Source organism: Lepidothrix coronata, unplaced genomic scaffold (assembly GCF_001604755.1).
Source record: "Lepidothrix coronata isolate B3197 unplaced genomic scaffold, Lepidothrix_coronata-1.0 Scaffold42, whole genome shotgun sequence".
Taxonomy (NCBI): domain Eukaryota; kingdom Metazoa; phylum Chordata; class Aves; order Passeriformes; family Pipridae; genus Lepidothrix; species Lepidothrix coronata.
Window position 1 is genome coordinate 3,188,120 of NW_016690222.1, and position 24,368 is coordinate 3,212,487.

Consider the following 24,368-nt stretch of genomic DNA (forward strand, 5'->3'; position numbering starts at 1 on the left):
CCTTCATGACCAAATGGGAAGAGGGAGGTTAATCTTGTCCTCCGGAACAGTACACTCACCCACCCCACCAGCAGGAACCTGTCAGGGCCCTGATGGCACTGCTAGGTCTTAATGGCCCTGAGCAGCCTCACCTGGGACCCCCACCTACACACTGCCCATGGACCAGGGCTCCATTTAAAGCTCAGGTCTGGGTGTTTAATCCCTGCCTGAACTATCTAGTAGATGGATCTGCCTTCAGTTTGATCTCCTGCTTTGCTTCCTAGATGGATCGATATTGTAGCTCTGTCTCCAGTTGTGGCCTCCTGCTCCTCCTAATTGGATTCCTTGTACAAACTTTACACTGATTTGTTGCTTCATCGCGTCTAGGACTGTTAATGGAGCTGCACTGTGCTGCTCTGTTCAGGTATCGTGGCAAAGTGCTCTGGCTAGCAAGAATACTGCCTGTGCTGCAGCCACCCTCAGTTCCAGGCTTTTCCTTCCTCGAGCTGCTCCTTGAGAGCAACAGTGCTAAGGATAATAACAACAACAATGATACATGTAATGAAAAGGAGAGAAAGGAATAAAACCCCAGAAAAATAAGTAATGCACAATACTCTTGCTCACCAGCCACTGATTGATGCCTAGACAGTAGTTGCAGACTGGGGTTAAACTGTGTTAAGTGTTTCCTTCAGGTATTTCTTATATTGAGGGTAAATAGGGATGCCATGTGGCTGGTATGGACCGGGGCTGTAACAACGCTTTGCCTTATCCAGCTCATCCCCCGCCAGCCCCCTGCCCCAGGAGCCCCCCAGCCCCGGTATAACCGGACAGCCAGCAGAGCTGACAGTGCTGTCCCAGCGATGTCATCCCAGGCATCAACCCCTTCCGATGCTTTGAGTGTTTAATAGACTCAGTTCTAGCTATTTTCTAGTCACAGAAGCTGCTTTTCACTTCACAGTCAGAGCCTGACAGCAAATGTTTGCGTTGTCACATAGAGTGACTTTTGTGTGTCAGGGTACTCGGTGCTTGGATGGCTGCCATCGACCTTTATCTTTCTACACGCAGGCCGGGGAGTTGGTTTTTGTTGCCCAGTTTCTGCTTGGAAGAAGCAGATAGTCACAGGTGCCCATCACCGCGCGACAATTCCCTCCACCTCTACTCCACGTTTGCCCCGGTAAGGGATGACGAGCGGTCAACCCTGACACCGGCGGCCCTCAGGGGACGGGCGCTGCTCTGCGCCCCTTCCACTGGGCCACCGCTCCCCTGGCCCCGACTCCCTCCTCGGAGCCGGCCGCCTTTCCTCAGGCGCGGAGCGGCGCCGGTGGCTCGCCCGCTAGGCTCGCCCCGAAAGGCGGGCGACGCCGGTGCGGCGAGGGGTCGCGCCTTCCCGCCGCCCCGGGAGGAAGTGACATGTTGGCGGCGGCGGGGAGGGGAAGGGAGGCGAGGGGCGCCCTGTTGCCGGAGTGGAGCCGCCCGGCGGGTGGAGCCTGGCGGCCCCGCCCGAGCCGCCCGCCCGCTCCCGCCGCGTGCGAAGTAGTGGCAGCCGGTGCGGCTCGGCCGCCGCCCGCTCCCGGCGCCCCAGCGCGGCACCCGTGCCCAGGCCCGCCGGCGCCAGGTACGTGCTCTTCCCCTGGCGACCTGCGCGCTCCTCAGGTGCGGGGCCGCCCTCCCTCCTCCGCCTGCCGTGCTACCCCGGAGGAAAAGGCATCCGGACGCAGCCCCTCCCCGGCGCAGCCGCCCCGCGGCGCGCTGTAGCGGCGAGGCGAGGGGCCGGCTGCTGCCGGCGGGGCGCGGGATGTGGGCACAAGTTCCTTGACTTATTCGCCGCCGCCGCCCGGAGCCGCCGCGTCGTTTCTCCCGCGGGCGCCGGCAATTTTCCTGCCGCCCGCTGGCCCCCTTTGTGTGGCGAGCGCTGCCCGCGGCCGCCGGGGTTTCCGTGGAAACGGCGGAGCTACGGCGGCCCAGCCCCGCCGAGCTCCCCTCCGCCGGCGGCGCCTTCCACTTTCCCTTCGGTGTTCCCCGCTCGGGGCTGGCGGTGGCTGGGGAGGGAGGGGGCGGGCGGTGCGGTTGCCGTGGGAACGGGCGGGTGCAATCGCCTGCTTCGTGCCGCCTCCCCGAAGGCGCCGCTCCAGAGCGAGCGGGCGCGGCGAGCCCCGGTGGGAGCGGGCGGGCTCGGTCACAGCGAGCCCCAGTGGCGTGTCCGGAGCGGGCGGGCTCAGTCACTGGTCGGTCGTGGCGGCTGTTCTGTCCGCGGTACCTGGAAGTCCATGAGCTGAGGCGGAGGGGAGGGGCAGTCTGCCTCCCTGGTGATGGGCTCACGTGTTGTCGGAGCTCTGATTTCACCTGTGTGCGTATCTTCATGAAGATGTTTAAGGTGAATTAAATAACAGCCCCGAACTTAAAATGTGTCGTCTGATACCATGCGTTGAAGGATATTTAGCTAACAAGTTATGCTTTTTAGCATTTATGTCAACAAGTGAGCACTTACTCGAATGGCTGAAAGGACAACCCCACAAGAGAGTCTGTTTCAGCACTGTCGCACCGACTTCTGGTCTCTATCTTTGTTATGCGTTCCTAAGAGTTTTAAGTGTGCCGACATCTAAGCATGATCTACGTTAGGCAGGTGCTTGTGTGAGAGAGAGCAACCTTGCTGCTACATGAAAACTGAAAATGGTTTACAAGAGGTAGACGGCTCCAGAAACTCTCAAACAAAGAAACCCAAGTTTTTCTTTAAAAGCATTGATGTATCCCATTCAGGAAGTTGTATCAGGCAATTGTAGTCTCAGCTTGTACTGATAATGACTTCACACTAAGAGTGAGTAGCAAAAGAATTGAAAACTGGTGGAGTAGAGAAACCGTTGTGGAACAACTTAAGCCAAAATTTGTAGCCTTTTTTTTTCTCCAGCTTCTCACGTTCACAATAAGATTGCTGTAGACATACAGAGGTCTGTTTATATATACCTTCCTACTTGTGTATAAAGACTGACTGCATGGATCACTAGAATAGTTGATGTGTTCTAAATGTTTGCTGTCATTTACTGACCAGCAGCTTTCTGTAGCTGCTTGTATCTGATATAATGCCATGGTTTTCCAAATACTGTGGATTGAAACACATTTATTCACTTTAGAATTTTGTGTAAATATTTTGTATAGCTTTGCTCTTTCCTATGAATGTTTTGCATTAACAGTGCCTGAATAAGCTGTATTGAAAAGTGAAACTAACTGTGTTTTGTGGATGACAGAACCAAATTTCATGGGGAAGAATCTATTGGAAAGCCTGCAGTGAACAGAGAAACTGTTGCAAGCTGCTGATGGATAAAGGTTGCTCTTAAGCAAGGTTTAGTTGTGTTGTTGGCAAGCAGGTTTTAGTGAATGCTTCACAAAAAGCTGTAAGTAATATATTTTAGGAGTGGAGAAACTGCAGAGAGGTGAGCACTTGCCTAGAGTCACAGACCAAAGAATGGTGTGCCCAGAGGACAATAATGAACTGTGTTTCTTGAAACGTAGTAGGTGTCAGTTTGGTGGGGAGGTTGTTTTTTTAGTAAGTTATGTTCTGTCCAGCCAAATTGCAGAGGCACTGAAGCAGTGTTCATCTCTGGAGTGAGGCGTGCTCTGCTGGAGTGACAGTTTTACATCACTTACAGTTTAATGTACTTACTGTACCATAACAGAGGAGAGCTCTGTAGGAGAAGAATTCTCTGCAGGTGATGGATGAGAATCCTATGGCTGTATGCTGCCCTGCTGAAAAGGATTGGCTATTTTTTTCCGTTGTGTACCCTGTTTTTAATGCTAGAAGGTGAAGACTGGGAGTAATGCCCCTTGAAATCTCTTCATACAGGAAGACAGTGTCACAGCTGTGCTGAGGGTAGCAAGATACTGTTCTTGTGTTACAAATGAGCACTGTGGCCCTCAAAACTTGTATTAGTAATTTGGTCTTAAAATTTAAACATTCAAATTTCCACTGCACGACGTAGAACAGCACTTCCCTAACTAACAGCATCCCTGCTACTGCTGTTGGTATGTCCTGATAAGGGAGCAGATCAGCAAGAGGGCAACAATACATAGTAGTGCACTGTGCATATGCTTTGCTCAGTGAAAGCTTTTGCAACTGTGGGCCTCGCTCACAAGGGAAAATATTTTATGTCAAGGCAGTCATCTCTCAAGTGCGTTTGATTTTGCTGTGCTGAATGCAGTGGGCTTTCTTGTAAAGGAACTAGAAATGAGACTGACAGTGGTACCCTGTGTGCTTTGTTGTGTTTCAGCACTGGTATGTGGCAGCTGAGTATGTGTTTTTTCCCTGAAGTGCTTTGTCTGTGGGGTGGCTTTGTCCAGTGATTCAGTTTCAGGCATTTGGGAAAGTTTGCTCACCAATCTATTGTTTAGTGGTCTTGGGCTTATTCACATCTGACTGTGTGGTCAGTACCCTGATCACCTGTGACTAATGCTCCTGTGCTGCTCGGAAACTGCTGACTCACTTTGTTTTCATGGTTTTCCCCTTTCCTCCTCCACTGCTTCCAACTAGAGATGAGGTAGGGTCCAAGGTAAGGTCAGGGAAAGAGGAAATGGAAATTAATGAGAATAATTGTTGTGGCAAGGATGAAGATACTGCAAAGATCCCTCTTTGATAATGTGAGAAAAAGATGATGGCTGTAATAGATTTGCTGAAAAGGTACATAAGTCATGTGTTAGGAACTGGCTTAACAACTGTAGTGAACCCACAGTTGGGAGATGCTGGGTTGTGGTCCTGCTAGTGGTCTGCTCTTCAACTTGAACTTAAAGCCTTTTTATTTCTATGCCTTTGTTTTGACCTTCCGCCCTTCTGTCTGTCTTGTTACATTCTGCTAAGAAGAGCTTTACGCTGAAATAATTTTCTGCTGCTTGCAAAAGGGCTGACCTGGCTTGAGGTTTCTACTGTAGCATAAATAACAGGAACAGGGAAAGGCAATTAACCAGCTCTAGGCTGGAAAGAAGTCAGAGATAGAGGTCACTGAGAGAAGGTTTATTTGGCAGAAAGTAAGGAGCTGCAGGCAAAGACAAGCACACTGATTTCACTTGCATGTGGGACTGTTTATTAACATGTTAAAAATTTCTGACTTGTACCAGATTTCTTTTTAGTCAGACCAACAAAGTTAAATTTCAGTCATGTTTTTCCAGTAGCATCCATGTGAATGAAAAGGTTTTCTATGCTGATTCAGTTGCAGACTATGCAAGGTTTTTTACCTATCAGAGAAAAGGTAAGACTCAACTTAAAAACCTGCTGTTAAAGATAGGGAAAGAACATATTTGTGGGAATTCTATATGTAGAAATGGCACATGATTTCAAGTGACAGTTACTGTGTGAAAGTTAAACTGTGTCCTGCTTATTCCCCTGTCTCCACATTATCTGTGTTCTCACACATCATAGTTTGTCTCTTAACATGCTTTTCAGCACTTTGGAAAATACCATTACTGCAGATGCTGCTTTGCACTTCTGGAAGGTCTAGAAGGATTTTGTCTGCAGCGGGCTACACCCACACTTGAACCATTTATGAGGTTTTACTCCTTTAAGTCACAGGTGGTTGTCAGGGGTTAATATTGTGATTCCGTGTGTCACTGTAAGTTTTTTACATGCCTTTGCCTCTGACCGTTTGCATAAATACTGCATTTCACCCAAGATGGAGACAGAGAAGAGCTTCATTTTGAATTTTAAGCCTTGTAAAAGTGTCTCAAATATATTTTGAAGTTAGAAGGAGAAATTCTCAAAACCAGGCTTTTAAAAGGACTTGGGCTCCTGCAGTTGTTCAGAGGTGGTGTAGAAAATCCAAGTAGGCATTGATGTACTTAATGCTTAATTTAGTGCAAAATTTATGAAAATGTTACTGGATTCTTACAGTGTATTTAGTAACTGTTAGCATCTGCACACTTGCTATCCAGTAAAGTAAATGCTGCTGAATCAGGCACTATCTCAGAATGATTTTGCTGATGTTTAAGGTGGTTTTGACTAGCCCTGGCTTTAGGTGCTGAGAATACAAGATCATTGATTGGTTTGGAGTCATAATGTTTGGTAAACAACAAGGACTATTGAAGCTTGTTCAGAGATTTCCTTTGGCTTCAACAGGATTTGAATCAGGTCCAAAAAGAAACCTGCCTTTATTACTGGACTTGATAAATCTGGTGTTTGTGATAAAGGCTTTTATTCTCTGGAGTTCTTAAATTAAATCAGGCTGTTAGGGGACTGATGATCAGGGAGAATGAGGAGGTTGAAAGTATTCTGAGTTCATGGTGTGGCAAAATAGTTCTGAACACTCGTATCACATGAGGCAGAGGTGAGTGAAAACTGATGTAGAATGGAACTGCTGAAATATGGGTAAAGCTGTCACCATGTTTATTTGGGCTTTTACCTGGCATCTGGATGTCTGGTTGTTTTGCGTGTAGGTACAGCTGAGCTTTTCACTGAAGCTGGCATCTTATTTTTTGGAACCATGCCAACCACATCTCAGCTGTAAGATGTTTTTCCAGGTATTTGGTGTTACCTCTTAAAGGCAAAAATTGGTTTTCTTCAAATAATAAATCTGAGAGCTTCCCTGCCACTTTCATTCTTCAGTTAAACTATTTTCTACAGAAAGAACCATTAGACAGTATTTAATGAATAAATATTAATATCCTGTGTATCTCTGTCTTGGTGAGGCTACATCTTGTGTTTGTGTTGTCATTTCCAATTTTGGGATACAATTTTCATAAAGGAGAAATTCTACTACCTCATACTCTTCAGTGTCATATGATAGAATACCGACAAATTAAATCAATACTGGGAGATCAAAAAAGCGCCTTGTGAGTCTTTTCTGCTTAATGTGTCCTTAGTATTCAAAGAGCATACTAATGCTATGTCATATTAATTAAAATTATGCAAATGGCTTAGCTGAAGGAGATAGTCTACTATCATCGAAGATAACCTAACAGCTCACTTGGAGCTGTAATTAGGTGAATGGGATGTAATTTCCAGCAGTGTTAACAATTTCTTGTGATTTGTACTGGAAGCTTTTGGATTCCCTCATGGAGGAGGTCAGCGCTGTTCCTTCATATCTCTGTGATTTAGAAGCACAAAGAATGTGGTCTGTGCCATGTACATGTTGCATTTGTGGCAGCATTGGCAGCATGGCTGAGACCCGCTAAATGGGAGAATGTGGTTGTCTCCAACAGGCCATACAGCTGGTTGGAGAGAGGCACCATGGTAAAAGTATTTATACTGGGTTTTTGGGACAGTAGAAAATCTGTTACCAGCCCACAGTCTGGTGGTGGAAGTCCCACTTATAAACCAGTGTCACCATGGTGTATTTCTCAGCTCAGTGATTCATGCCCTGTTTCTGCCACTTTCCACAAATTTTTTTTTGTAAGATTATTGCTGACACAAATTCTAGGTTATTCTTTAGTTACTCTTTCTGGCTTTTTTTAAATGCACAAAACAACAAGGCCACACAAGTTAGAAATTAGACTCTTCGTAAAAGGCTTAAAGAGACTGCCCAAAGTTACTAAAATGTAAATTGCAATTCCAGAAAATATGATGAGGTTGTTTTATGGGAGTGTACTAAGGAAAGAAGGTTATCTTTTTCCCATTGCTGATGATTTTTTTCTTCCGTTTGTTGTTCTCGTAGCATCTATCAATGCCTTTAATTCCTTCTCGGGTAGGAATAATGAGAGAGATGTGCCAACTTGGTACTAAAGTTGTACCTTATAGTTTATAGTACAGAACCATCCAAGTTGCTGAATACTTGGTTTTCATTTCTTGAGGAATGGAGAAAGGAAGGGAAAGTAGAGTTCATTAGATCAATACATACATCGTGATTGCATTGTTTCCTGCATGCATCATCTGGTGCCACTGAAGGTCCTTGTGGAATGTGTCTGTTCTCTCTCTAATCTCTATGCGTGGCCTTTCAGAAGATGTTGCAAGGAAAACTCGAGCATGGGTAAGAAGGCAAATAAAGGAGGATGAAGTACCATTTTGTATTGAAAGCTGGAGCCTGGGGAACTAGCAGATTGTGGTTTTGGTGTTAGCTGTGCTATGGATTTGCCATGTGACTGTCACAAGCTCTCTCTGAGTGTGGTTCTAAGTTCCCGGTGTGTAAGAGAGGGGCAGTAAGAAAAATCTTGACAGATTTACTTCTCTAGTATCTTCTAAATGGCTGTAGCTTTTCATATCAGAGGTGATGGATAAATCCAGGAAAAAAATGGACAAAATCCACACTGTTTTCTAATCCTATATATAAAGGATTTGATCTTGCATATAGAAATGCAATGCTCATGCTACTACATCTGCTGAGTGGATGTGAAACTTTGCCTGGATGCTACTGCTTATGTATGTCTGATGCAGAACTGGAGTTAGATGATACTTTTGTAGTCTAACTTCGCAAATAACTCACAGTGAGTAAGAATAGGAGGATTAATATTTAATTTAATTTGAACTAACTGTGATCCATGTTTCCTTGTTGTCTCACACGTAAAGCTGGTTTGGATGTTGGGGAGGTATTTCGATTGTTGAGAGTATGGGCAGTTACTGTACCTTGTGCTGACCCTTTGCATTGCTGTGAATGTATTTTACAGTTCTTTAAAACAAAGCAAGAGCTGCTAGACAAGCATAAGCCATGAGTCTTCGTAGGGGAGGCCTTCTTTCCAAAGCTTATCTCTTATCAAGAAAATTTTTGGACTCCCAGCACAGTTTAAAAATAAAAAGAGCTGGCTTTTTACACCAGCTTCTGAATAATCCTTTGTCAGCCTTCTTCCATACCCCATTTCTCTGGGTTTTTCTAAAAGAAATGTTTTTATAATAACCACTGAAGAACTCAGTAGCTACTCCTGTGTTGGATCTGTTCCTGAAATGCCCAGTGTAGAGGTGATGAGTGCGCCGTTCATGCTACATTCACAGTGCAGGTGACAACATCCTGCTGTACTGCCCCTGCTGCCTCTGTAGTTTTTAATGTGTTAATTTCCTGTGTACATCAGTGATGCTATTGATCTCACCAATGAGAGATTTCTCACAGGCTGTGCCTTGAGGACCAATGCTTAACTAAACAGACTCCAGTCTGTATACTCAAATGTGCAGTTGCCTCAGATAGTCCATGACTTCTGGACAAAATTTATTGTATCATAAATGCAAAAGCATCTGTACTTATGGCCATACATATATTTGTATTTGCGAAGGCTTAGTTTGTTGCAGACATTCAGATTCAGCCACCTGGACTTTTGCAGAAAGCCAGATCATCCAGTAAAGTGACTTTGTAAAAACACATTTTGTGGGAATTGTTTTTTATAGAAGAGGGTGCCAGATGACAATAATGTGTGGGCCTGGTTACCTTGACTAAGCACTTAATGTTGCCTATAAATCAAGTATTAAATTGCTATGAACGTGTGATATAGCTGCGTGTCCTAGACCCTTTGTGGTTATTCGCCTTGGTTATTTTTGAGGAACTATCCAGGTTGCTATTATTTGTGTGACAGCATAGCCCACATCCTGCTTAAGCACTCAGTATTCTGTCTTGTAAGTTTTTTGTTGTTTAGTCCTGCTCCCCTGCTCCGTCCCTAAATTTTACTTGTGTGCGTTGTATTGCCCTCGGTGGCAGTGCAAGTGACTTTTTAGGTTAGTGGACCCAGAGAAGTAAAATACAAAACAGAGGGACATGGTGGTCCCTGAAACTGAAGTCTGGGGCTGAACTCTGATAGACTCATTTAGGTCTTGAGTATCTTAATGCATCTCTTAAATGTATTTTTTCCAAGCCAGTGGGAAACAGTTGAAGAGCAACACTTGGCATTCTGGAAAGAAGCAACTTGTCTTCCTGTGCTATTTTTGTGAACTTCATGTTCTGCACCCAAGATAACTGCTACAGTTCACCCTGATGAATTTTTGAGGATCTCTTTAGGAGCTTGGAATAGAACTGCTTAACTTAAGGAGTTTACTCTCTTCAAATAAATAGCTTCCCTCAGTGTCAAGCCCTGGAGTCCTTAAATGCTGCATCTCCAAGGAGTTTTGTATTGATGTGTTTATGTTCAGCTCCCTATGGCTTCCTTGTCCAGCTCCCTTCTCCCTGAATATTTCATCCTTCTGGAAGAAGGAGCAAGACTGAGCTGCTTCTCATCAGAACTTGGGCAGTGACTCCCCATCTTTCCCACTTCTTCCCAGACTATGCATGCCTCTCCTGGGCTTGCTGTCATCCTCCTTACCTCGCTCTATAAACACTTTGCTCTGTTGCTGGGATGGGCATTGAGGCTAACACAGCTCTGCTGTGCATTTTGCCAGCAGAGTATGCATACAAAGAGAGAACTTCCATCCTGGCAGGCATGCAGAGTTTGCATAGCTGTTTTCCCTATGTTAAATTACAACAGGAAGAAAATAAAAAAAGGAGAAGGGGAAAGCATTATGCTATGATAACCATTTCAAAAACTTCTGGGTTACTTTCACTTCTTCAGTGACCTTGGCTACCTTCCAGGTTGACATCAAACTGCTCCCTCACTCCCCTTCCTCAGCTGGACAAGGGAAGAAAATAGCGTGAAAAACCTTGTGGGTTGAGATAAAGACAGAGAGATCACTCACCAGTTACTGTAACGGTCAAAACAGACTCTACCTGGGGAAGTTTGGTATAATTTACTTTCGGCTGGTAACAAAGTAGAGCAGTGAAAAACAGAGCCTAAACTAAAACCACCTTTGTCTCAAGTCCCCCCTTTTTCCCAGGTTCAGCTTGATTGTAGACTCTAACTCTCTCTGCTGCACCCCAAGTGGTGCAAGTGGGTGGAGAAGAGGGGTTGCAGTTGATTCTTAACAGTTCCTCTTTGCTGTTCCTTCTTCACTGTGCTATTCCTCTACTACTGCTTGGGTCCCTCCCACAGGGTATGATTCTTCAGAAAAAGACTGCTCCAGCCTGGGACCCCCTGGGCTGCCGTCCCTGCCACAAAACCTGCTGCTGAGTGGGCTCCTGTCCATCAGCTGCATATTCACAAGGCATCTGCTGCCTCGTGAGGTGTTCTCCATAGGCTGCACTGTGTATATCTGTTCTGCCATGGTCTTTCATGGGCTGCAGTGGGATAACCTGCTTCACTGTGGTCTTCACCACAGGCTGCAGGAGAGTGCCTGGAGCACATCCTTCCCCACCTTATTCACTGACCTTGTCTGCAGGGCTGTTCCTCTCATGTGTTTCTCACTCCTCACTCACAGCTGCTGTAAAAAAAAAAAAAAAACCAAAAAAAAAAACCCCCACAACATTTTTTAATCCTTTCCTGAACATTATCACAGAGATACCACTAGTGTCGCTCATGGGTTCAGCTTTGGCCAGTGGTGAGTCCCTTCTGGAGCTCTTTGGAACTGGCTATATTTGATGTGGGGCAGCTCCTGGTGTTTTCTCACAGAAGCCATCTCTGCTGCCCCCCTGACTACCAAAACCTTGTCATATAAACCCAACACAGGGGATAATGCTCTAGTAGTTGCCTTTGAGGGAGGTAGGAAGTGATTGAAACCCTAATTAAGCATGAAGCAAATAGATGGATAATTCTTCCTCCAGATTTGGTTGGTTTGGGGGATTTTTTTGATGTGGTGAGTAAAGATATTCTCCTTGTAGGTGAATACATACAGGACATGACCTCACTTTTTTCTAACTTTTGATGTTCACAGACAGAAAGAGAAGAGCACAAGGGCTTCCTGTGACTTGCTTTGCATATGCGTTTCATATACAGCAGTGTTGTTAAAATGGACTTGGATGTGAAATAAAGTGTTGCTATCTGTGCTGTTTTCACAGAATTATAGAATCACTTAGGTTAGAAAAGACCTCAGAGACCCTTGGCACCACCTTGTCAACTAGACCACGGCACTAAGTGCCACATCCAGTCTTTCCTTAAACACCTCCAGGGACTGTGACTACCACCTCCCTAGGCAGTCCATTCCAATGTCTAATCACCCTTTCTGTAAGAAATTTCTCCTGATATCCAATCTGAACCTCCCCTGACACAGCTTGAGGCTGTGTCCTCTTATCCTGTCCCTAGTTGCCTGGGAGAAGAGACTGATGCCCACCTGGCTACAACCTCCTTTCACGTAGTTGTAGAGAGTGATGAGGTCCCCCCTGAGCCTCCTTTTCTCCAGGCTAAACAATCCCAGCTCCTCAGCCACTCCTCATAGGACTTGTGCTCTAGACCCTTCACCAGCATAGTTGCCCTTCTCTGGACTTGCCCCCCCACCTTAATATCCATCTTGTAGTGAGGGGCCCAGAACTGGACGCAGTACTTGAGGTGTGGCCTCACCAGTGACAAGTACAGGGGTTTTGATGGCAACTGAAATTCGCTTAAGAGGCACCACTGAAACTGCTTAATCTGACCTGAGATATTTTCATAATCTCTGTAACTCGTCCATCCAAATATGAGAAAATGCAAGAATAGGCAGCGACATCATCAGTTTGGTTGTTCTTAGATTGCAGCAAAGCATTTAAGGACTTCATCAAAGAGTAGACTTAAGTGAAAACTTTTGCGTAAGCTTGAAATACATTGTACTGAAAAAAAAAGAAGTATAGTGCTGACTTTCCTCTATTTGTAAGTATGGACAATATCAACTCAATCTAAATGCTGTCAAATAAGTACTATATTACTTTCCAGACTCCGAGGACACTATTTACTACATAAACTTTGGAAACAGTGAGTGACAGTTCTTTGTTTCATTCTTGTGCTTTCTGTAGAAGTGCAAACAGTTGTGTTTGCTATGAGATCTCTAGTTGTAGTCTCAAAACATGGAATATAAAGTATGAAAGTATGAAAGATAAAGTATAAAATAGAACAGTTCACTGGCAGCAGCCACTGCTGGCATGGAATTGTTCACCTTGCGTATCACTTCTATGTCCTCCTCGTCAATTTTTCTTAGCAGAAGGAAATCCTGAGAGTAGTTGAAGTAGAAGACACAATGGATCTTGCTGAAGAATGAAACTTGGAGGAAAAAGAGTTAGAATGGATAGCTGTGTAGTTTGCTTTTAAACCTGATCATGTGATCTCTTAGTCACATGAATAGATGCTTGTTGACTTGCTCCCTAGACAGACATTTGAGGTTTGAGTCTCGTCCTGTATCCGAAGGAAAACTGTTATTAAGGAATGCCCGTGTCTGGTTTAGATGCACTGGCTGGCCGTTTTCTCCTAATTAATTTTAACGGGTGTTTGATAGAATAGAGCTTCTTGGCAGCTCTCTGATCTTAATAGCTTCTGAGAAAATGCATTGATTGGCCCTTTTGTTTTCAAAAGACTGCTGTAATTTTCAGTCATTATCTACAAGGAAATCAGTGTAATTTATTAAACCAGCATCATGGATTAAGAATTAAAGACCTGATTCTTTTAACACTTAAACTGGTGTTATATTGATGTTACCCATGAGGAGCTTTAGTAAGACAAAGAGTAAGTGGAAGATGTTCATCATGAACTTTTAAAAAGCAAGTTTCTAGATCTCTTTCATAAGCTCAGAACTGATTGTTTTTGTTGCTTGTACCAAGAATAAACTGTATTTCTTGGAGTTTGGGTATGAAAACAGTCCAAAAACTATCATATTAAAAAAACCCCAACTTATAAGAACGAGCTTATGTCTGAGAAACAACACTTAGCTAGCACTCTGTATACAGTGCTTGAGTTGCAAATTCTGTAGGAAAAACAGCTTGCATTTAATTAGAAGAGAAAATTATTCTGTGTAGTCTCCCTACTTTTCAGAAAATAAAAATTTGAGTAGTGTCTCTGGCTTCTTGTTCTTTTTGTAGGCTAGCTCGATTAGATGCATTTCAATGGTACTGCTTAAGTAAATTTAGTTTGTCTTACAAACAGGTCTTAGAAACTTTACAGAATTGAAATTTGATGGCTGAGCTGTGAAAGCAAGGAATAAATTGCTTTCTGAGATTCCACTGTGACTTCACAAAATTGTAAGACAATAACTGTTTTATCAGGGTCATCTCATCGTTGTTTATTTTAATTCCATGAAGTTTTGTTTTAAAGACCCAGCATGAAGTAAATGATTCACATAAATGTAACATTTTAATGCAGTTTGACCGCTATTATATTAAAAAGTTACTAAAAAAAAAAAGAGCTGGTGGACTAATTGGTGGACAAAATGACTGGTTCATCCTCGTTACAAAGTCTGTTGATTGGCTGCTTACTACAGTAGATTTCTGTTGATTATATCACAGTGAGTTTTCAGGTCTCCACTGTAAGTTGATAGCACTCCAGTCCTGTTTTATTTATGGCTGTTGTTTTTATTTTTTATCCAATGCCTTATTGATCTCTGGGAATTATGTTAGAGTGATTTTGTGGGATGGAATTAAGCAGACTGACTAACACAAAAAGACTTTTGACCAGTTTTAGCCAAGGATGGTGGGATAAACCCAGTCATCAGGGGTTTGGACACTGTACAGTCTTTTAAACCATCCACTTGTAAGCGGCTGGTTGCTTGCTTCCATTCTGACTGTTTTAAAGAAGTTTTCTGCCTTTTTTTCATTTTTATTTTTTTTGTTTCATTTTTGGCTCAGTCTTCAGAGTGTGCAATGGAAGGGCTGGAGAATGAAACACAACAATGAATTTTACTAGACATTTCTCATTCTGCTTAACCTTCAACAAAAACAAAGCATTTGGTCAAAGCCTCAGCTAGTAAATTGTCTGCCACCCTAAGAATCGTGTCTTTAATAAAAAGGCTGGTTAAAGCTGGACAAGCGTTTTGCTAGTATCATGGCAGTGGTTACTACAAAGAATAGAGGCCTGTTCTGCCGTTCTGAGCTACAGCTGGTGTCAGCTGTGGTGCTGAATAGTACAGCAAGATAAAGGGAACAAAAGGGCACATTTTTTTCTGCTAATAATAGGCTTGGAACTGCCATAAACTCTTTACATAAATTATAGAACAGTACCCGTTCTCTTTCTTAAATTTTTCTTTATCTTCCTTGTGGTTGAAGACCTGGCTAAATAACTTCCGAAGGCTTTGCAGTGATTCTTGTGTGTGCTTTTTGCTGTGGTAAGCAGAGTCAGCAAGGGCAGTAAAACAAATGTTTCAGGACACTGATCTAGACTCAGTGCCTCACAAAATGGGGTCTCATATAGATTAAAAGGATAAGCATAAAGATTTTTTTTCATCAATTAATTCCCTGGGATGCTGACAGCTGCTGTCTTATTATTGCATGTGACTGGCATATTCAGAAATACTGTCTCAGGACTTCCTCCCTGGGAAAACTCTTCTACACCTCAGAGGGGGAAACAGCAGAGGAATGGAACAAGATGGCAGCACCTCCTGTTTAACTGTATTCAGAATACTGGGGTGGGGGGTGTTTACTGAGAGATCATGTCTTCATTCTAGTGTTGGTGGTAATGAGGGTGGGGGGAAGTCAGTAAAGTGTTTAGTAGGTCAGAATACCCTGCAGAGGACACTTACTCTGAATGCTCAACTGCTAAGGTTGGACTGGACCTTTCCAAAATTATAAAAACATTTCTCAGGTAACCTAAGAGTTGATTTCTTTCTGAAAACACTGCTGGGTCATGGGTCATTGCTGTTATTGATGTTTCCTTTCTGAGTTTATGGATTATAACTGACAGAATTGCAGTTTTGAGGAATAATTGAACAAATTCTGTGTATTGTGCATTGCCAAGCTTTTATTCTCTTGCCAAAATCAACTGTTATTTGAATGTGAGACAGAAATAAGACAATAAGGCTAGAATTAAAGGGCTGCTACCTTTAGGTTGCAGAGCATGGCTGACATAGCTTGTAGAGAAAGGCACAAATCCTAACAAGGCTCTAAAGCTTGTGTTTACTTTGGAGCTGCTCTTGAAGATAGCAGATGTCACAGTTTATGTCTTATAAAGTACAGACAATTCAAATCACAATGTAAGTGGATTATTTACTCATTTTTTATCAATAAAGACCTGGTGGAGGAGTACTGTAGTCCAAGGAGTGGAGTCATATGCTCATGAGTTTTGTAGAATTAGGATTAAAATGTGAAAATTTGTTTCCAAAGCGAAATGTAAATTGATTCAGAATATAGTATTCTCCTTCCATACTTACTTTTGCAAATATTGTCATCAGGGCTCTTTCTACAATAAGTTTCATTTTAGTGTATTTAAATGTAAAATATGAAGCCTATATTAAGTCTGTTTATAGAAATAAATGCACTCTCTAACTGCTGATACTATTTGGTTTTGCAGGTCGTCTTCTGAATTTTGTGTCCGAAGGTACCCTCTTGCTTTCTCAACAAATCATGGACATCATTGGCTTTCTGAAGTCTCAATTCATTTGCCACCTTCTGATCTGCTACATATTTATAGTGTCAGGACTGATCATTAACTTCATTCAACTCTTCACACTTATACTTTGGCCAATCAACAAACAACTGTTCAGGAGGATCAACTGCAGGCTGGCTTACTGCATTTCAAGCCGTAAGATTTCATTTTGTTTTTTAAAGTATTTCATGTTTTGTCTTGAGGGAATTGATAGAAAAGTACTGGTTTTCAAAGTAACCTTTATAAAGGTCGTGACTGCTTCCTACAGCACCTGCATTTGTGTGAAGAGATGTATGCTTTGTTGAAATGTCTTCTTGTGTTGAAATGTTTTGCCCTTTTATACTGGAATACTTGCTGGACTCAGGATGTTGAAGAAAGAATGCCTCTCATTTGGCTATCCATCAAGTTCCATTAAGCCAAATGAAAAATATTGACCAAATAATGCATCTTATCAAGTTCGGCTATTATCTGTGGGCCTACAGTGTTAACAAGTCGGTTCCAATAATGCTTTCAATCTTTTTATCATCCATGATTTTGTTTATGATCTTGATTTAAGTATTTCACGTGCAAATACTGTTCAGGACTGGGAAATAACAGTAAAAAAAGGGAAAATCTTCAATTTCATATGCTTCTTTCTTAAGCTAGTTATGAACTGTTGTTTCTTTGAATAGGCATTTCAGACCTTAAGCTGCATCTGTCTGTATTCAGTATATGCATGTAGTTATAACGTAGAATACAGCAGGTAGCCTGTAACCATTTCAAAGAAGCAGGGGTTGCAATTATTTTGATTTTCTGGGGGAGTTGGGAGCATGAGCTGAGGATATTTATTAGTTGTAGAAAGACCAGACCTTTGAAACTGTTGAGAGATGTGAAAAGTCACTGTCACTTGACTGAACAGGTAATTCCAGTGGAATGAATGAGAGCTGTACCGATTCGTTTGTTCTCTGTTAGTAGGAGTTTGGTAGAATCTCCACCTGACAACAGTGAATTATCGGAGCATGTGCAATTTTCTTGATATAATCAGTCTACTTATGTATTTGCTTTAAAAGAGCTATGACTGCAGCTTCAGCACAGTTTTATTGCACTGCCACTCCCTGACTTTCTCATAGTTGCTCTAGATTTACAGCAGAGAGAACTCTTCACAGAAACTGTTAAAAAATGCTAATGTTCAGTATCTGGGAGCATGCTTTTAAATGTGTCCACCTTCCAGAGAGATTTCCTTGGGCCTTTCTGAAACTTAGAAGTACATTCTAAAAAGGAGACTATTGCAAGATGCATGCCTTTAGATACTCCCTAAAGATTATTCAAGTGTGATGTCACTGTCAATGCTGAGTGAGTTATGGATGTTTTCATACTGGGGAAAACAACCCTCCAACACAGTGTTTAAGAAATGCAGCAAAAATGGTTTCTTTCAGGTCACCTGTTCTGCTACTAAGAAACTGAAAAGGGAAAGCATTGTTAGTATTCATAATAAGCTGCTTGAAGTAGAAATCTGTCACATGCCTCAACTGGGGGACCAGTAGGGATTATTTATCTTTCATCAGTGACTCTGATGAGCAACTATTCAAAGCATTTTTTTAAGACATACTTTTTTACTTAAATTTCAAAGCTGCATCGGCGTGTATAGCCCCAAATAAATTGGGGATGCTGTTTTATTATTTCTGTAGTGTAGAAAAAATGTTCTTTCTGAAAAAAGTGATTTTTACTATCTGTGTGTGTCCCTGAAGAGAGTATGCAAGTACTATGCATTTGATTGTACAGTAACATTGAATATGACCAAGTTTCTACTTTTGCCTGGCAGCATAGTATATGTTTGAAGCCGTGGAATTTAGAAGATACTGTACATCTGTATACAAGTGTATATTATTATTTTTTCATGCAATGCCTTCTGACCCATTCTTCCTTTTGGCTGCTTAGTGCAGAGATATCAACTATGCTAGTCTTCAGGCTGAATCCTTCAGTTTGGCTCAATCTAGTCTCATCTAGGAGATGGACAGTGTGTAAGAGGGAGTAATACTGCATGCTTATCCTTGGTGGGGCAGGTGGCTTTGTACTCAGGGTGACTGATCTAGTCTTTAGTGCTGATGCCACTGGAATAGATTATGTTGTGAATTTTTTGTCCAGTCATGCTCAGAAGAAACCTATGTCTAGGTTAAAGTAATTTATTTTAGCTTTACAACAGAGCAAGCTAGCATTTGATATGAGTCACTTATCACATCTACCTGAGTGATATTTGAAAAGGGGGAAATGTGGTTAAAAAGAATTTCAAAGAACTAAAGACCAATAAATCAAAATGAGTGTGGTTTTTCTAGTAGTATGTGTGTACAATAATGCCTTTTGGGGGCCATTGATGTGGTGACTAATAAATTAGTCAGGTCTATATGGGTCTGATGAAAGTCGTGGAAACAGCCTACAGCTGGAGAGAATGAAGCTTAGCATTGGAGAATATAAAGAGGCACGTGCTTTGCGGTGGTGACAAGGATCATGTTGCTTTGAGAGGCTGATACAGCCTGAGTCACCAAGTCAACCGAAGAGTGAAGTAGAGCGAGCATGGTTTAATTTAAGAATGAAATGAAAGCAGCAGCTGTCTTTAGATCCTGCAAGTTCAATTGGTTTCCATTTGATGTCAAAGGTAGAGATAAATGGTTCCATAAATTGGAGGAGAACATTTTGTCTTTGACACTGTGCTCTTTGGGGAAGTTGGGTTTTTTTGTATTTCAAGTCGTGCTGTTTTCTTATACCTCTTTTCCTCATATCTCCTTTTTAATATAAGAACGTAATATTCTCACTTCTCGTGCAATGTCTGCTGTCATACTGCATATGGGAAGCTAATGTTATTGTGATTAACAGCTTGTCCTCACTTGAGTAGTACAGCTTGAGTCAAGGGTGCTTCTCTGTTCACACGAATCAAGCCAGACTAGCTCCAGTCAAAGTATTCACAGAATCATGGAATCATTAAGGTTGGGAAAGACCCTTATGATTGAGTCCAGCCATCAGCCCAGCGCTGTCAAGTCCACCACTAAACCATGTCCCTAAGAACCACATCTACACATCTTTTAAATGCCTCCAGGGATGATGAGTCAAATCTTGGGCAGCCTGTTCAAGTGCTTGACAACTCTTTCCATGAAGAAATTTTCCTTAATATCCATCATAAACCTTTCAAGATGCAATTTGAGTCCATTTCTTCTTGTCCTGTCACTTGGGAAAAGAGACCAACGCCCACATCGCTACAACCTCCTTTCAGGCAACTGTAATGAGTGATAAGGTCTCCCTTGAGCATCCTTTTTTTATCAGCCGCTCCTCATAAGACTTGTACTCCAGACCATTCACCAATTTCTTACCATAAAATGGTTGTATGGAGTAACTGTGGTAGTTGAGCACACGTAGCTGTGGGAACTACTGCTTCTCTACTGTGAGTTTTGGCAACAGCACTACAGCTTCTCTTCGTAACTACGTAACTTCAGCCAGCAGGCTAAAACCATGGACTTCAGACTTTTCATCAATGCAAGTTAAAGAAGAGGTGGAAACTTGGCTTCCAGTTTGAATTTACAGTGAAAAAGATTAACTAGAGCAACAACTTGCTTTTAATGGAACAGAGCACGTATAATGGCACACACCAAGTTACCTTCCATAATTGGTGTTGAGAAGTTGTTGCCTTTCTTGAAACCACTTGTGAGTCAGGGTGAGTTTAGCTTCTTTATTGACCTGCTTAATTATGTATTAGCATTGGGGAGAACTTTTATTGAGAGTGTTGCAAATGAAAAAATACTGGTTCTGATAAACTGCCAGCTTTTTATGAAATTTGAATTGAGTAACTGTTCTTTAATTGCAGATTGGAAGCCTTGTTCAGTTCAAGTGTCCTGCTCCCCAAAGGTATCTTATCCGTTCCCCATATTGCAGTTTGGGTTGCTTTTATATCTCCAAGATATTTTTCATGTTTTACTATAAGTAAACCCTTCCTATTTGATGCTGTTATCCCATTTGACAAATATCTACAAAGTAACAGTTAGTTCTAGTCCTATTTCCTCTGTGTGTCTTGACCTTTACTGAAGTGTTAGTTGCACACTGTGAACATTCTTGAAAAGAACAGACTTTGGGTTGTGTTAGTCTTAAAATGAGCCTTGAAAAGACTAGTAAGGGTTAGGCACCCTCGGTTGTGTTTTAAGTTTAAAGAAACAAAACAAAGAAGCCCCAAAAGAAACAATCAGCAAAAGAAACCATGCACACACGCAGGAACCCAACAACACCCCTTCCTCCCCCCCCCACAAAACCAAAACACCAAAGCCTTTGGGCTTCTAACTTTCAGAAAATATTTAATGGCTCCAAATATATATTCCTAGATTGCTTCAACTGCCTGTTAATCCAACCCCTTTTGTAAAATGACAACCCTGATCAACTCTCCCTAGCACTGAACTCAATTGAATGCACCCTACTAAGGAAATTGAACATTGCAAGCCTCAATAAGGTGATAGCAATAAAAATTTTAAAAGTAAGTGTGCTTGGAAGATGGCATAAGAACAAAGGTTGAGCAAACAATCAATCTTGGGGTTTATTTTTAAATAATTTGGGGATATATTGTTCTCAGTTTATTTTTCTAAAAGACTGAGAGCCAAGATGTATGCCAAGGAAGGAAGTACTTAGTGTGGAATACATACAGTTCTCATGGATGCTCTTTGTGCCCAGATTGGAAGAGGTGGGAATACATCTTCTTTCTTCCCCTTATGTGATAGAAAACCACCACAAAGGGTACACACAGCTATTCTGCACTAGCTTGTGAAGTTGACCAAACACATAGAGGGAAGAGGTTGTCTTGGGGTTCTTGCCGTATGTGCTGCGTAGCTTGTTGGGCAGTGGGAAAGTAGTGTGTCCTTTCTAAATCAGTTTGCGCTTGGTTGAGCAACGCACGCTGGGCTCCTGCAGGCTGTTTGGTACATAATTCTGCTGTGTGCCAGGACTACTAGAATGGGACATACACATACAGGATAAATGGCTTCTTTAGAGGTGCTGGGTGGAAGGTATTTGCCCGTAAGTGGAACAGTGGTTGTTAACTTGTCCTCTTGCTGCTGCTGTACTGGGGGAAAATGAGCTTCTTGTGCTGAGATGCCCCTTGTGCTCCCAGGGTGAGTGGCAGACTGGCCTCCCGCTGACTCACCGCATGAGGTGAACTTTGCATAAACAAAAGACCTGGCAGCAGTGACACAGTTGTGTGGACAGGTGCAGAAGAGCTTTAAAAGCAATTGACTTAGCTTCTAATCTGCCTTCATAAATAAATTATAGTAGTACTAATAGCTATTCTTGTGCTATGAAAGGGGTGTTATTACACCTCTGGGTAAAGTTACACTATGTAGGCTGCAGTTTTTCAATTCTACAGAGGGAAAGACCCTTCTTTGCATGGAAAGAAGCACCCTGATTCCTCTTCATTGACTGCAGCAAAAACAAGATGGAAACTTATTCTTCTTATGACTGAGATACCTAAAAAAACACAAAACTGGAGGAAATTGAGAACTGCTTCAAGTTGACTTGGCTGTTATAACACAGTAAAGCGAATTCCTTCCATCTACAACTATAGGCTTTGCAGTGAGGACTGAACATCTGAATAAGGCTCTGTGGTAGTATCAGGGTCACGTTAATGCTCAAGAATTTGTTTCCCTGCATGCAACCTGCTGCCCACTTGGAGTTTAGAGAAGCCCTTGGCTCATTTTCCTTGTTCATATGAAGGTGGTGCTGGGGCAGGGAGGAGAATTCTTGCCTCTGATACAGTTGAGCAGGTGGGAAGGGATGAGAGCAAGAAGGCCCCAGAGAGGTTGGGCTTTCTTCGTCCTCCACTTCCCTCTATTGTCATCTTATGCTGCAGGAGAAACAGTCTGCTGTTGTCAAAGTATGCCAGTGCCCTTAATACAATCCTACAGTATTTTATTTATAAAGCAAACAGTTATGCTTGTCAACGTATATATAGCAAAGAGCTTTCATAGGGCACTTTTGACTGCTTGCTTAACCTGTTTGCATCATTGTTTTGAGTAATCTCTGTAAAATGTATTTTTCTCAAGAGCTACTTGTCCATATAAGCCTTTGTTATCTTGGTTCCACATACCACATCCATACAAAGCCACTGGTAAAGATTATGAAAAGTTTACAACTAATGGGGGAAAATCGGAGGCCAGATTTGATAGTCACGCAAAGTGAAAATGTTGATTTGAATTTTTGGAAAGCTAGACCATCGCCTTAGCTTTCTTGTTTTCTCTCAAACTAAGCCATGGCAACAACTGTAGAAATCGAGTATACTAAAGAAATGCCCATGTTAGTTTCAATCTAGATAAATTCTAGAAAAAAATAAACTCCAGTAGAAATTATCTACTTTAAAGTGTCCTCTACTCTAATTCATTGATGCCTTCCTCCAACCTGCTTTCTAATACTGTTTTATACATGTTATGTACTTGTGACATTCCCAAATCTTTGTTCGCGAAGCCTAGCCATGATGACTTGTGACAGTGCTGCTGGTTATCTGTACAGTTCTCTACTCAGACCAAACCTTGACTTTCTGTAATTTGTAAAGACAGAAGGAGCCAATTAATGGACCAGGTTCTCCATTATTTTAATGGTAGAGTAAAATTATGTGTTTGTGTGTGTGTGCGCGTGTGTGTGTTTGCTGCACTCATCACAGCTTGAACTCCCTTTTTTCTAGATTGTGCTTGTTGAGTAGAATTACATTAATTGCTATGAACAAGTCCTATGCAGTGCGTAACATATGCCTCTGTATTTTCCCTACTACCATTAACTTGCTGTATCAACTAATAACATTTCAATCCTTCTCATTTTATGCCACTTGCAAGTGCTGTTATTCAGTTTTCTTAGTGGTTCCAGTATTGACAGTGAACTTGAATGGATCAACCAAGATGACATGCTGATTGCAAGCACACTGGTCTATTTGAATGACATCTGTGCATGACCTTTAGCAGAGTTCCTAATTCAACCTAAAAGGGATATGGTCTTCGTTCAGGAGAAAGGGACTAATTTCTGTGAAAATGGATGTGAAAAAAACTTTCGATACTGATGCTTTCTATGCAAGACCAGTGAAGAGCTAGAGAGGCACTTAGTCTGATCTTTAATGAAAAGAGCATCTTCACTGTTGCTGATACTATTCTGTTGTTGCTGGAGCCTTTGTAGAGGTCACTTGTCTTCATTTTCCTTTTCTTTTATTGCCTCAGATTCCTGATCTGAAGAAGGGTGATGATGATAGCCTGCACACTGGAAAGAGGGATGGCAGGGAAGCAATAGAAGGTGAATAGCATTCTGTTTGGTGTCTGGCATCACACATCACTAAGTTTCTAGTGCCTTTTGTTAAGCATTAGATCTGGCCAACAAGCTTCTTAGATTCCTGAACTGGAGTAGATGTGGAGAGTTTGTGTGAAAGTACTTCTGTCTGACATGGTGTAACTTGGGAACGTGGTATGTGATGATCCAGGTCATAGCACAGAATATGAAGACATTTTTGTACTAGTTATTTGTTCATTAAGGATGAATGTCACAATCGGAGGATCAAATTCTTTTTAAGAAACACTTCATATTTGTAGAAAACCCATTTTAGCTATAGGCCTGATTTTAATTGCCAAAATAGTACTGAATCTGAAAGGTAGTCTCTTGATCCCCTGTAAACTTCATGCAGAGATGCAGAGAATATCTCATTGATCACCATCACCAGTTACAAGCAAATACAAACCAGCAGTAATCCAACCGTGTCCAGGGAAGAACACTACCTCCATAGGAAGAACTGCCGGGGGAACTCTGAATTCTCCTGGGTTTGGTCAGGTAGATCTACTAATGTAACATCCGAGTGAGGTGCAGTGTGTCTCATTTGCTATCAATTGGCTACATCTTCTACCCCCCCACTCACTTTGGAGCAATGTGCACCATTGAAAGTGTACACCTAGGTGATTCTTCCTCTTCCAAAATTGTGGGAGTCATATAGCAGTGATTGTACAGACTTAATTTCTTGATGTCACTTCTAAAGAAGCTTATCCTTGTTTTTTGGAAAAGTGTGGGAAATCCACAGCTGTGAGGCTTTCGACTGGGGCTCCCATTAATAGAGCTTTGATGCTGTAAAGGAGCTCCTTTCCTATCTTACTGGATTTTTTTTCCTGAAAGCAATCTCAAACCAT

General features: G+C 42.2%; 1 protein-coding gene across 1 annotated transcript in view; it reads left to right on the forward strand.

The window, feature by feature from the left end:
* The first annotated feature begins 1,542 nt into the window (after nucleotides 1-1,542).
* Nucleotides 1,543-24,368, forward strand: part of AGPAT4 (1-acylglycerol-3-phosphate O-acyltransferase 4) — a 73,550-nt gene continuing 50,724 nt past the window's right edge. Inside the window, exons 1-2 of the mRNA XM_017813702.1 lie at nucleotides 1,543-1,594; nucleotides 16,138-16,368. Coding sequence (XP_017669191.1) covers nucleotides 16,191-16,368 — 178 coding nt within the window. The 5' untranslated portion in view covers nucleotides 1,543-1,594; nucleotides 16,138-16,190. The remainder of the gene's footprint in view (nucleotides 1,595-16,137; nucleotides 16,369-24,368) is intronic.